We start from the raw sequence: 14,660 nt of genomic DNA, 5'->3' as shown, positions 1-14,660 counted from the left end.
AGCAAAGAAAACAATCAACAGAGTGAAGAGACAAACTGCGGAATGCCAGAAAATACTTGAAAACTACATATGTGTCAAGGGCTAATATCCAGAAAAAATAGGAATTCCAGAAATCTCAACAGAAAAGTAAATAATCAGATTTTAAAGTAGCCAAAAGACTGACAAAAATATTTCTCAAAAGACATACAAATGCCCAAGAGGTATATGAAAAACGCTCAACATCACTAATCATCAGATCAAAACCACAACAAAGCATCAGCTCACCGCAGTCAGAATGGCTACCATCAAAGAAACAATAACAAATACTGGCAAGGATGTAGAGAAAAGGGAATTCTTATACACTGGTGATGGAAATGTAAATTAGAACCACCATTATGGAAAACAGTATAGAGGGTGCTCAAAAAATTAAAAATAGAACTAACTACCACAGGATCCAGCAGGCATGCTATCAGATACTAGTGTTGATGAAGAGCAATATGCACTCATGTTCATTGTAGCACTATTCACCATGGCCAAGAAATGGAAACAACTTAAGTATCCATGGACTAATGAATAAAGAAAATGGAATACTGTTCAGCCATCAAAAGGAATGAAATGCTGTCATTTGCAACAACATGGATGGCATTAAGTGAAATAAGCCAGACAAGCACCATGTGACCACACCTGTATGTGGTATCTAAAAAAATTGGTTTATAGAAGTTGAGTAGAATGGTGGGAAGATGGGGAATGGGTGACTACTATGTACTGAGTTACAATTAGATAGGAGTAAGAAATTCTGGTATTTTCTTACACAGTATGGTGACTATAGGTAATAGTCACATAGCGTATACTTCAAAAAGCCACAAGAAAGAATATTGAGTGTTTTGCCATAAAATAATAAGCTGGGTGTGGTGGAATATTCCCGCAATATCAGCAGTTGGGAGACAGAGAGGCAGGAGGATTGTACATTTGCCAGCCTGAGCTACAGTGACACCTGTCTCATCAGAGAAAACAAGAGAAAAGAGAACAGGAAAAAAACAAATCACCTTCTGGTACATGATGTATGTATGAAACATAAATGAATTTCATGTCTAAATATGGGTGGAAAAAAGCAACTGAAACACTTCTGATCCCAAGTAAAACAAGTTAGATGTTTTAGAGTTTTGCCTATAAATATGTGTGTGTGTGTGTGTGTGTATACATATATGTGTGTGTGTGTGTGTATATATATATATAATATCTTAGTATCATCACTACTCATTACATAATAAATAACTACATACACGTGTTGCTGAATTAATTAGGACACGTATTTTTAAGTATGGGTTGAACTACTAGTTAATCACGAAATCAACTTAGTAGCTCATGATCAAAATTATTTTTAACAAAATGGAATTGAAGAAAAATATATATAAGTACACCTGACACTTGTTACTTCCAAATTCCTGTATTTACAAATTTGCCTACTGATCAAATTTTATTTGTGAAACCAAAATTAATACAGCATTTTTTTTGTCATTCAAAGACATGTGCAGAGCAGTAAAAAATTTGTGTCACCTCACACATCTATTCCCAACTAAGGTCAAAGAGGGTGACACTCTGACTTGTTTCAAAACTCATACTGTAACAAATGCCCTTCTCACATTCTATTTATTGCCAGATTTTTAAAAATATTTTTGTAGATGGTTTTACTGTTAAAGAGACTCCCAAGTGTAGTCTAGTGTTCGTAAACACTGGAAGGCTATGATGTGCCTTATAATGGAAATACATATTACATAAGCTTTGTTGGGATACAAGTTACAGTGCTACTGGCTGAGTTCAATGTCAATGAGTCAACACTAGGAATTAAATAAAGTATTTTAAACAGAAATGCACATAAACAAAGTTATATATTCACCAGCTGATGAAACTGTTGTGAACAGAGGTTTGAAGGAACCTAACCTGCTTCCCCACTCCGTTTCCCCTAGGAGTGGTGATTCACTCAGTATTTAATAATTCTATGTCCACGACAACCATAATTCAAATAATGAAAATTAACTGTATCTGTGTATGTATTTATATGGACATGTCTATTAATACACACATACACACTGAGTCAGTTTAAAATGTTTGAATATCAACTCAAAAAAAAAGTATACTGAAAGGAATGTTGAAATGGTAACACAATAGGTGTGGATTATGGGCACATACACCAATTCCTTTTTGCTATCTAGACAAATCATCCTGCTCTATCAAGAATCACCGTCTAATTGTGATTTAGTTGATCATCTAGGTAAAAGCCTACATATATATTTTATAAAAGCATCCCAGATATTGTGAGACGTGGTCAAGGTAAGAACCACTCTTCTACTCTTTAAATCGACTGTTCTGAGTTAGGTTCCCCAGACAAGCAGCAAAGGATCACATGGGAACTAAAACTGAAAGTTCTCAGGTTCCATACTACAGTTACTGAATCAGACACTATGGGAAAGAGACCCAGAGATCTGTGCTCTAATAAAACATCCAAAGGATTCTGATGTCTGCTAAAGTTTGACAATCACTGAACTAAATCTTTGCATATTTCTTTTGGGTTTTTTTTTTTTCAAGGCCTGTTGAACTCTGCTAAGTGGCTGGTATACTGCCAGTAAAGCCAAGGATAGGTCCTAGCAACCAAGCACCTATAATGTGCAAACAATCTTCTTCCATGTCTCTAGAGAAAGCAGCCACACTATGCTTTAAATCAAACTAACTAAAATCTAGGCATTACTTGTATAATAATCAGATAGCACTGTTTCTTTACAACACCCTTCATAATTGTTTCTGAATTCCTCAGAATTCTTTAAATAAGCACTATTTATAATATATTTTTACCTGGCCTGAAAGATAAATCTACATTAAGCCACAAAAACTGTCTGAACCCTCTAACAATTCTACTGGGTATCACATACTTCCCTGTATGAAAGTAATGATTGGCATTAAAAAAAAAAAAAACTCATGGTATTCTGGCATACAGAAATCACTTAAATACTAATTTGTAAAAATTAATTCAGTACTATATTATAGTCAATTAGATATATGAATTCATATATACTCTGGTTCAAATCGTATCCCTTATGACATAAATTTCCACAGTATCATTTTTAGCTTCCATATTAAACACATTATACCTTATATGAAACTATTTGCGTAGGACATTTTGCTCTCCTACCAGACTAAGTTGCCTGAAGACAGGTCCTCACTTAACTCCTTCTGTGTCTAAAACATACAGCAGGTGTTGCTCACTCAGTTAAAAAGTATTTGGTGAGCTGCTATAGGCCATTGCCTGTACCATATCATAGAGGATAGCTACAAAGATAATACACATACATGGTCCATGTATTCATGGTACTAAATACTGAATGAGTAAACACCACAAAAACTACAGTGAAAGTTTGAGGGCGGTCTGTATGAACTACCTGGCTTGCCAACCTGACAGCTGAAATAAAGCTACTTTCTTCAAAAAAGTACCCTATTACTGATCTTCTGATTCAAGTTGCTTATATTTAAGGTCATATGGCCATAAATTTTAGAGAAAATATATTAACTACTAAATAGTGAAGCTGACTTTATTTTAATATGAATATAATAATATAAACAGATGTCCTATGCACAATGCAAGGTTTTACTGACAACTAAATTCCCACATGGGAAAGGCAGGCTAAGGTTTGTTATTCATATCCAAATAACCCAACACAAAGCTACAATTTGCCAATTCTCAATTCCTTAGAGAACTGAAAGGGAAGTAATTTTACTCAAAATAATCTGACTCTCTGGCTCTAGACTGAGAAATTAACCTCAAGGTGAAATATTGCACACTTGTAAAACAAATACAAGAGAAATAGTTGTCTACCAAATAAAAAGCATTTGTCCAGAAATTTTCTATACCACACGTACATTCTGCTAATTGTAGCTACCTCTATAGAGTGTACATCTGAGGAAGAGACAACACTTTACTTTCATGTAGCTCTTTTTGGATCTATGAGCTGGTGGAGTAGCTTAAGTGGTAAAAGCACCTGCCTAGAAAGCATGAAACCCGAGTTCAAACCCCAGTACAGCCAAATAATACTAATAAAAATAATCTATTATTTTTCAATTTTAAAAAGCTAGAGGAAAACAACTTAAATATGAAAATAGCACAATTCTGTTTGTAGCAGCATCTTCTCTATAGTGAGGGAAATGAGAACTGTAGCCTGCCTAAATCTTTGGAACAAAGATGACATAGGAATGGGATTTCTATTTGGTCATGGAAATTTTCCTCAAGAAATCTGAACCTCAGGAATTATAGATCCATAATACGTCCACAGAAAGAATCAAGGGATCATGAACTTGGATGAGAAAACAAGTGCTTCTTTAATCTCCCTAACCTTAACAAATTTAACAGTTCCTTCAGTTACTAATGTAGACAACGGATGACAGTAGTACTAGTAACACCCATGAAGGGCAACACAAATCACGTAACAGTCATTGCACTTGTCAAAATATTGTTTATATTCATCACTACTTCAAATTTAACATAACCAGATCCAACTCTACATCTTGTTTTTAATGTGTTAATATTAAAAACTTTTAACATTCTGGTAACTGTATTTCAATATAGTTTTCCTGATTTTATGCATTTAAGCTGTCAATATTGAGTTTCACCAGACTGCCAAGAATCCGTGGCACAAAAAAGGTTAAGAAGTCCTAGAGCATGGTTCTCAAATCAGGTGTAACAGTTCCCATTTGGGAAGGGAAAAATCATTTTTTTTTGGATTATCTTAACTGGAAAGTTACCAGAAATTAACGGGCAGCAGGTAGACATAAAAAAACTTCCTGTTTTGCCTGTAACACTCCTGTTATAATCAAGTACAAGTTGGATGCTAATAATGTTCCAGTTGAAAACACTGTGAAAATCAAACATATGGCATAACTACCCTCATCAATTTATTTTTTCCAAACCTAAGTGTTAATACCAGATTTCACTGGTATTACTAGACTGTTTCTCTTCAATCCTCTGTAGTGTATCCCACCCACTGAAGAGATTTTCATCACTCAAATCCTTTTTCCCCCATGACTGAGTAATCTGTCTCATTAAAAAAAAAAAAAAAACTTTGCAAAATAAATTCAACATTTAACGTCAATTATTCAAGACCAGCTGAGTATAGCAGTCACATCTGTAATCCCAGTACTGGGGAGGCAGAGGGATCACAAGTTGGAGGCCAATGTGGGCTCATAATGCAACCCTGTCTCAAAAACAAAAGAAAAAAATTTAAAAAAAACAACTGGGTGCCGGTGGCTCATGTCTGCAATCCTAGCCACTGGGGAGGCAGAGATCAGGAGCATCAAGGATCAAGGTTTGAGGTCAGCACAGCAAATAGATCTCCAGACCCTATCTTGAAAATACCCAACACAAAAAAGGGGCAGGCAGAGTGGCTCAAAATATAGAGCGTCTGCCTAGCAAGTGTGAGGTCCTGAGTTCAAAGCCCAGTACCACAAAAAAAAAAATCAATTATTCAGGGTACATTTATTACTCTAATAGCTAAAGGTTTAGTTTTTTTGGCACTATTTTTAAGACCTTTAATTTCTTTGATTGTGTGTATCTAAGTTGAGGTTACTCTCTACTTTCTTGCTTTTTCTTTTCCTGTTGTTTGGTGCTGCCTGCCCTTTCATGGTTATGTTGGGTTTCACTTTCTGTGTGCGGAATCCCTTGAAGAATCTTTTGTAGTGGTGGCTTTGTGGTCACATATTGTTTTAGTTTCTGCTTACCATGGAAAACTTTTATTGCTCCATCTATTTTGAATGATAGTTTTGCTGGGTAGAGTATCCTGGAGTTGAAGTTATTTTCTAGACCTTTAATTTCTTTTAATCAAGTTGATTATTTTAACTGCCCCGCTACAAAACAGAGAAGGAAGAAAAACACATGCATTAATTTGCTAATGCTTTAAAGCTAAAAAAAAAAACATTTTTAATTGGTAGGAGAAAAAAATGTGAAGGTACTCTAAAGAATAATGTATGGGGATACTCTGTATAGTTAACTTTTTCATGCCCCTTCATATTTGTTTTTTTCTATGTAACTGCAAACTGTTGTTAAATAAATAGCAGTTACCATTAAGTGGCAGATTTAAGTCTTTACAAAAAAAACCCTTTAATCTTAAAAACTACTGTTGGAGATATTTTTCCTTTACCTTGCCCACAGGAGCAGTGGCAAAGGCCAGGGCTGGAATCAAAGTCACAATGTCAAAACCCCAACAAGTTTATGAATTCAGCAGTACAACAGACTACTGTCTGTCAACTCAACCAACAGCCCTCATATCCGTCACCTACCAGGGGAAAAAAAAAGATGGAAAGTAAACATCTGCATTAGAGAGCTAGTAGCAGACAGGCTGATTCTTCCACTCTGTGTTCCTCTGGCTTTGCAGCAAAAACTAGCCATCAGGAAAAAACAAACCCAAAAGTGCAGGCAGATATAAGAAAATGGTGCTGAGGAGAGTCTGGAAGTGACTATTTGCTTTTGCAGTATTCATTCCACAAGAAACAGTCCTGATGGAGTATGCAAATCTGAAGTGTGTTTCACTGATATAGTATAGACAAGGAAAATAATCGAGGATTAGCTTTGAGATATAATCAAATAATCATGGTGGACCTTCTGCTATCTACAATGGTGTCCTTCATGGCTTATTCCTATCAGCCTTTCCTCCTCTGCTGATTCTATCTACTTATTACCATTTCTCCACTTCAATTCTACTTAAAATTAAATGAAGATGCAGAGCTATATGTTTACTGATACAATCAAACTCAATCCAAGTGGCCATAGTCAATAAGCATGCATTATAAACACTCATTTACTCAAGACAGAAAGTGCCTGGTCACTACCCTGCTGGTCTTAGGTATTAACAAACATAGCTTCCTTAAGGTTAGTCTACTTGACTACTATATATATATATATGTATACGTATATACATCATACATATTTGTAACATTCACACACACATACCCTTACACACAAACTCGAGTAAGAAACCTGAGATATTAGAAAGTTGACTAAAAGTACTACCAAAATTCAGAACACTTAACAATGATAAGAGTAGTAAAAAGAGTGAAAACTAGGGAAATGACTGTATCTAAAACATACGCGGTGTGTAATACTCTATCAATTTGTAGGAAAAATTAGTAGATAGTGGCTAAGTGTAATTGAGCCTCCTTAAAAAAGAACTATAGGCCAAACTGGTGGCACCTAAGAAAGAGTCAAATCTACGTATTAATATTTTCCTAATACTTAGTGCTACATTTGTTAGTTCTTTTTATCTAACGGTCTAGGGCCAGTAGACAGATATGTGATTCACAGATGCAAGTAATTTTTAGAGCAAAAGGTAATCTAAAGATCACTGAGTTTAATTTTATTTCACAAATGAGAAAACTAAAGGGCCAGGAAGGATCAACAATTTCTTTGGGGCCACACAAAACTCATCCCTTACAACTTCGAAAACTGATGCAAAGGATTTGATTTCTTTAAACAGAGGTTGGGTGGGATGGCTCACGTCTGTAATCCCAGCTACTCAAGAAGCAGAGATTGGGACAATCTAAGTTTAAAGCTAGTCTGGGCAAAAACTTAGTGAAACCCCCACCTCAACAAACAGCCCGGCAATGTTATGCATGCCTATGGTCCCAGCTACTTGGGAGGTATAGATAGGAAGACTGCAGTTCCAGGCCAACCTGGGTCAAAAGCAAGACCCTACCCAAAAAATAACTTAAAGCCAAAAGGACTGGGAGCGTGGCTCAAGTGGTAGGTGATATGGCTCAAGTGGTAGAGTGCTTGCCACCCAGCCTTGAGTTCAAATTCCAGTACTGCCAAGAAAAAAGGATTTTGGATACTTCCTTGTTCTAATCTCATCAAGACACAAATTTATGGTATGTAAAAACAAAGTCTACAAATCAACCTTGGCACAAAACACGGATGAAAACAATGTAACTTCCCGTGATCATGTTCTATACCCATCAGTAGATCTCTCTTGTCAGCTTCCTGAGAGGGAAGCCCTGACCAACATATGAATACTATACTAACTTCCCCTGCTCCTTAACTGGCAGAGTTAAGAGGTAGAAACTTGATGTAAGCCAGACCAATAGCACTCTCCATCTCAAGAATCTGGAATTTTGAACTGAAAGAAATGGAACCATGATAAATAGCTAATACTTACTGAATGCCTACCGCATGCCACACAAACTGTTCCAGCACACTACAATTCATCTTCCCAACAATCCCATGGGATTTTATAAACATTTCCCTACCCAAGGACTCAACCCTAGCTCCTGAACATGTACAGTTAACCAATACCGTACACTGTTTCTCAAAATACTGGTAAGAGTTCGGTAATGTTAATGTCACTTGCTGCTGAAGAGCCTATTGCTGCCCTGGCTCCTGACCTTCCAAAGACTTGATTATTCAGCCCTTCCTTGGAATCTGTGAGACAACTCCCCTTGAAACCAACCTAATCATTCCACCTGTCAAATATTTATAAGGCCTCATTTTTACAGAACTGACACAAATGAAATCTAAACTTACACCACAGATAAATCATTCCTTTACATTTTTAAGGGAATGTATATACAAAAGGGACTCATTGGTTTCTTTCATAAGCTCACCCCCTTAAGAAAAACTTTTAATGACTCTACCATGCCTACAGGATAATAAATGGTAAAATTATAATGAACCTTAGATTTTATCTATTCCTTGAACCACTCATTTAACAGATGAAACAGTACAATGATGAATCTCAGAGTTATGGCGAAGTCAAATTCTGGTTCTACTGTGTTCTATTTTAGGTGGGTTACCTTGGGCAAGCCTCAGTTTCTTCCTCTGGAAAAGATAGTAACACTTACATATCCTATTGTTATAATGAGCTCTAAACCATCTACTAAATATAGCAAAGTGCCTGGCACATGCTCAACACGCTAACACACACTCAATGTTAGCTGTGATGAACAACCTGAGGCTCAGAGAAGATAGGCAACTTCCCAAATTACATGGCCATTCAATGAGAGAACCAGAAAGGATGACTCAAAAGATCTGAAACTCCTAGGCTTAACATTAATTCAAAACCATCTGAAATCTGGTATAATTCTATGTTGTTCAATCTAACATTTGTTCAATTTTTATTCAATAATTTCCCAAATATTTACTGAGTGCCTCTATGTTTTAAACAGTTTCCAGTACTGAAGATATAGGAGGGGACAAAGGATGAGGAAGAAAAATAAAAGATGTGCTCATAACTAAAAGAATAGAAAGAGCTAAGAGTATAATAAAGCTATGATAGAGTGCTACCCTCCTAAAGTTTGCATTAGCAAGGGAAGAACAATAGGCAAAGACAGACAAAAAGCATGGTACAACCCCCTTTAAACCACCAAACACTCACAGAACTTGCTGTGAATATACCTGTGCTCAAATATTTGCTTTAACATATATCCTACAATCAAACCTGAAAGCCTAAATTGTTCTCTCTCCATCAGTAAATTTTTCTCTTACCTCTCTTAAACTGACATTTAACCTTTTCTAATGTTCTTTCATGTCTGTCAGGTTGACTTAACCCAGTAGTTTTTGCTAACTTTCCAGATACTGTACCTGTTTCTTACCTCAATGACTCATTTAAGTTCCATGAAATCAAGACCTGTATTTTCCTAAATCTTAACAGCACTTCAGCGTATCAGTTTGTACATACTTTTGATATATGCCTTTAAATAAAAAGTTTCCCAATGTCCTATTTAGATAACACCTGGCATTTAAATAATATCCAGCATGTACATCATTTGTTTTTGTTGAAATACTTCATGTCTGTACAATATTAATTTGCAAAACTGTACTTTACATACTCTGTAGACTCTTTCTACTATGAAGCATGAAATAAATTAATGCCAAAAGCAATTTTCAAAAGATATTAAGATTAAATACGTTCCTACCCTATCAAATATCACTTAAAATATTAAGATAATGGCAAAAAGTAAGCAACACGCAGGGGAAAGATTACAGTTCAAATCAGTCATGATCTTTTTCTTCAAAAATAAGCTGATCCAGGTATGGTGATGCAAGCCTATAATCTCAGCACTTGGGAGGCTGAAACAGGAGGATTTTGAGTTTATAAATAAAAGAGGAGGTGGCGGCAGTGGCTGAGACAGGAGGATTTTGAGTTTGAAAACTAGGAAGACAAGGAAGACAAAGAAGGAAGATGAAGGAAAACAAGGAAGGAAGGAGGGAGGGAGGGAAGAAGAAAGAAATGAATCTCAATCAAAAGGAAGAAATGAATCTTAATCATGATTCATGTGGACTTTGGCTCATACTTGTATGAAGAAATATCTCACACAAATCTACCCATACCTGTGAGAGTATGGGTAGATCTTCACAAAATGAAGACAAATATTGCAGCCATGCCTATGTATCTAAAAAAAACCCATATATTTAAAGAGGTCTCTGACTTAAGAGAAAAAATAAAGATTTACTATTTAGTTATATACAGTATCAACATAAGCAACAGAAAATTCCTGAAAGTTACCCAATTCTGTCCATGAATTACAGAGAGAGAGAGAGAGAGAGAGAAAGAGAGAGAGAGAGAGCAAACATGTGCATGAATGAGTGAGCAAGGGCTAGGGGGCACAGAAACAAAGATCTTGGCATCAAAAAAGAAACAGAAGCTCATTTAACACTCAATAAGCATTTACCATGCATATACATCATGTGCCAGGCACAGTTCAAGCACTTGGAATATATTAATGAACAAAGCAAGCAGAGATCATTGATTGCTCTAATACAGATTACATTCTAATAGGAGAAAAATCTAAATAATAAACCATGATACTTTCCCACAAATTCCTTATATGCTTAAGCTAACAAACATACAGACAAATATAATGGTGCCAATAAAAGAAGAAGCAAAGTCGACAAACAGCTAGAAAAAGGAAAGAGAAAATCTGAAAAGCAAAGAGCAAAGTGAGGAAAGGGTATATAGCTCAGTGGTAAAGCATGTACCTAGTCACGTGCAAAAGCCCAGGGCTTGATTCCCCAGCACCGAAAAAGGAAGGAAGGAAAAAAGAAAGACCAAAGTCAGACAGTTACATGATGAAAAACCTACACTTCTTAATAACTTAATAGTTTGATCAAATCACTATCAGCTTTAAAAGTTCTCAGAATTATAAAAAGTAAAACTATGTTTACCAAAAATTCTAATGAACTTCAAAATAGTTCAGATGGCAATTCTGGCTTCTGTATGAATCTTGAATATGAGGACTGGTGGTATGAGAGTAGGCTTTTGTGACATTAAAGTCAAGGTTTCAATGCTAGCTCTGCCCATTACTAGCAGTACTGGCAGTACTTTGTTTCTTCACCTATAAAACAAAAAGCTACAGCACCTCATAGGGCTGCTGTTATTAGGACTAAATGATAACCCAAAACTGGAAACAACTCAAATAACCAACAGCAGACATATGGATATAGTATGTTCATTAGAATACTATACAGCATCAAAAAGGAATAGACTGATACATGCAATAACATGGATGAATCTTAAATGCATGAAGCCGAGCAAAAGAAGCCAGACATGAAGAATTGTGTATGCTTCCATTTACATGAAATTCTACAAAAGACAACACTAATCTACAGTAAAAGAAAGCAAAGCAATGACTTCTAGGCCAGCAGGGCTGCATGACAAAACCATGATGCAAATCAAACAAGCAAATAAAAATTATAAACCTGTAAGCCAAGATTTTGTTTTCTTTTACAAATCTATGTGATTTAAAAAAATACAAATAAGACTCTAAACATTGGAAATTGAAATGAAATACAACTCAAGTTAAACACAAAACATCAGTGGAATTTATAATTTTCTGCTGCTTTGAACTATTTATCAAGGCATAACTTTTTTTAAAAAATGCATAATTCTGCTTATTAACAAAATTCCTGTACAGAAAGACTAGAGACTGTCACCAATGAAAGTACAAGTCTTCTGATATATTAACATTTTTTTTAGAAGGATACTAACAGACCACAACTGGACCTTCTGGGAAGGTAGGCTTTATAAATCTTACTATGGGGGTTTGTTTTGTTTTGATTTTTAAGAACCTCCACATGCAGCATTAAAAAAGCAGAAAGGATAAGAGAGGTCCTGTGTTTCAATGAGTTCTATCAAAATTTGGATTTCTTTTCTTTCTTAAAATTAGGCAAGTAAAAGTAGACTTGGGCAAAGGAAACACATTTGACACTCATGCTCGACACTGAAAATCAAAGTTTTACTGAGAAAGTTGACAGTACAAAATTATGACAGGGATTAAGCACTCACTTTTAATACACCATAAAAGAAAAGTTGATTTGCAAGTTTTCTCTCTAAACTAAAGTTAAAATACATAAACATGTGGTAAACTAAGGATCAGGTTTTTGCTGACTAAAAAAAGTAATGTGTCTTCCAGGGGTTAACTGTTCGCTTTAGGTTTCTTCACTCAAGTTCTAAAATAACAGGATCCACATAATTACATACACTATTGATACCTTTAAGTCACCTTTCTTTTGGGGGCGAAACCCATAAAACTTTCAAATCTGCCTTATTAAATTTCAAACCAATGAATTCTCATACATATTATTAACTTTATTAACTTTTTTTAAGTTACCCTTTCCATGGAAACTGAATTAACTTAGAAAACAGATTTTATGAAACAAAAAAGAATTGTTACATATGACTCAGCTCTAAATTTTAGATCTTATTTTAAAAAACAAAAACTGGATGCTCATCCTGACGCTACGGTCATATTTATCTTCTAACGAAACTGTAAGTCTTTCAGGTAATCACAACACCAAAAAGAAATGCGATTAAATCACAGCAGAAAGTACTAATAACAGGGTAACATAATAAGGTCAGAACCCGAGCAGCCAATCAAAGGCGCAAGTGCATTTCCTGCAATATTAATAGTCAAAAGAGAAAACCAATCACGGAAACCTCGAGCTTTCTTTTGACAGTCACAGAAGCAAGCGAACCAATCCGCACACGCCCTAGGTTGACAATAAGGCGGGACTGAGGGTTCATTGAAGAAATTCTTGAGGATGCAGCTACTACGAGCTTCGCACGCAAGTTAGCAACACTCCGGGGTCATAAACGCCCCGACAAGTGAGACGAAATTCAGTATTAGGTAAAACGTAAGCCAGGGGAACGCATTTTAGTGAAAAAATAGTGTATTTGTAAAACCACAGCTGTCAATTTGCATGCACTGCGTCAACTTCTAAAAGCCCACTGTGCGATGCCAAATCTCGGGGCGACGCGCGGGGAAGGAATTGGGGAACAGGGTCCCGGGGCCCCTGCCCAGCGCTGCGCAGAGCCGGGCGGACCGCTGCCTCGCCGCAGCGGGGCATCTTCGCCTCCCGGCTGCAGCACCGCGGGCTGGCAAGTGCGGACGATTACCTTGCGGGGAGGAACACGTTTGCTTTTAAAAGCGCTTTACTTTCCGTAAACCACTTTTTTAAATGCAAAACCAAATTTAAAAGTGGAAGGAAACTAATTCCAAGCCAAAGGATCCCTCTCTGTTAATTAACCCCGCACCGGGCAAATTTTTTTTAAAAAAGTAAACAGAGGCCGTACGCCAAGAGCGGCCAGCGCATCCCCTGCGCCATTCCCGGCCGCCGCTTACGGCAAGGCCCCCTTACGGCAGCGTAAGCGCCGCTGCGAGCTAATCACAACACTGGGACGCAACAACATGGCGGCCGCGGGCGGGCGCTGCGCCGGCCGAGAGGGTTTACGCTACTCCGCCAGCGTAGAGCTCTATGCGTTAAAGCAGCAGCGGCGCCCTCCAGCGAGCGTAAAGCGCTCTGTGAATGGCAAGGCCCGACTGACAAAGGGGAGGGGGGAGGAGAGAAGGGGGGGTAATAAACACTCGAGTCCCTACCGATTCCTCCTCCTTCTCCATCCCGGTGGGCATCTGGGGCACGGCCCGGTTGATGGAGACGCAGTCGTTGAGATCAGGCATGTCCTTGCCGCGGTAGATAGGCAGCGGTTTGGCGGCGTCCAGCGCCCGCGCTCGGAAGGAGAGTTTACTCATTGTCTCCCCGCCTTACAGGAACAGCCCGGGCGGCGGCGGCGGCGGGGCGGGCGGGGAGGGGGGGAGGACTCCCGCCGCCTCCTCCACCTCCTTCCTCAGTGCAGCACGGCCGGCCCGTTCCTCCTCCTCCTCCTCACTGCCCCCGGCCACAGCATGGGCGCCCACCCCGCCCGAAAACAGCCCCCCGCCGCCCGCGGCCGCTTCCACACACTAGATCCGCCGCTCGCCCGCCCGATCCGCTCCCTGCGCCATGGCCAACATGGCGGACATTACCACAGCGGCGGCGAGCGATCCCGGCAGCCCGCGCGAGAGCGCGCCCCCGCCGCGGGGACGCGCCTCGCCCTCTCCCTCCCTCCCTCCTTCCTCTCCCTTCCCCTCCCTTGCCTGCCCACCCACTCTCTCTGCGGCGCGGCCAGCCCGCGGGAGCGTGCTCGGCCTGGGGCCGCTTGGGGGAAGGGGGCGGCGGCGGCGGCGGCACCCCTCCGCTAGCCGGTGTTGGCTCTCGCCGAGTGGCAGGTGCCAGGTGCGCAAGTTCGCCCGCGCCGCAAAGTGTGCGCCTTTGCCTCCGCGGCCGGGTCACCGGCTCACTGGTGCCCCACAGGAAGGCGCCAGGGCAAAAG

General features: G+C 38.7%; 1 protein-coding gene across 1 annotated transcript in view; it reads right to left on the bottom strand.

Moving 5' to 3' along the window:
- Epc2 (enhancer of polycomb homolog 2) overlaps nt 1–14,110 on the bottom strand; it is a 131,699-nt gene extending 117,589 nt beyond the window's left edge. Inside the window, exon 1 of the mRNA XM_020170426.2 lies at nt 13,888–14,110. Within this exon, the coding sequence (XP_020026015.1) occupies nt 13,888–14,040 (153 nt within the window). The 5' untranslated portion in view covers nt 14,041–14,110. The remainder of the gene's footprint in view (nt 1–13,887) is intronic.
- Between the last annotated feature and the right edge of the window lie 550 nt (nt 14,111–14,660).

The sequence above is a fragment of the Castor canadensis genome, chromosome 4, assembly GCF_047511655.1.
Source record: "Castor canadensis chromosome 4, mCasCan1.hap1v2, whole genome shotgun sequence".
In the NCBI taxonomy this organism is placed as follows: domain Eukaryota; kingdom Metazoa; phylum Chordata; class Mammalia; order Rodentia; family Castoridae; genus Castor; species Castor canadensis.
Note: the sequence above shows the minus strand (reverse complement) of the source record. Positions and strands in the feature narration are given on the sequence as shown.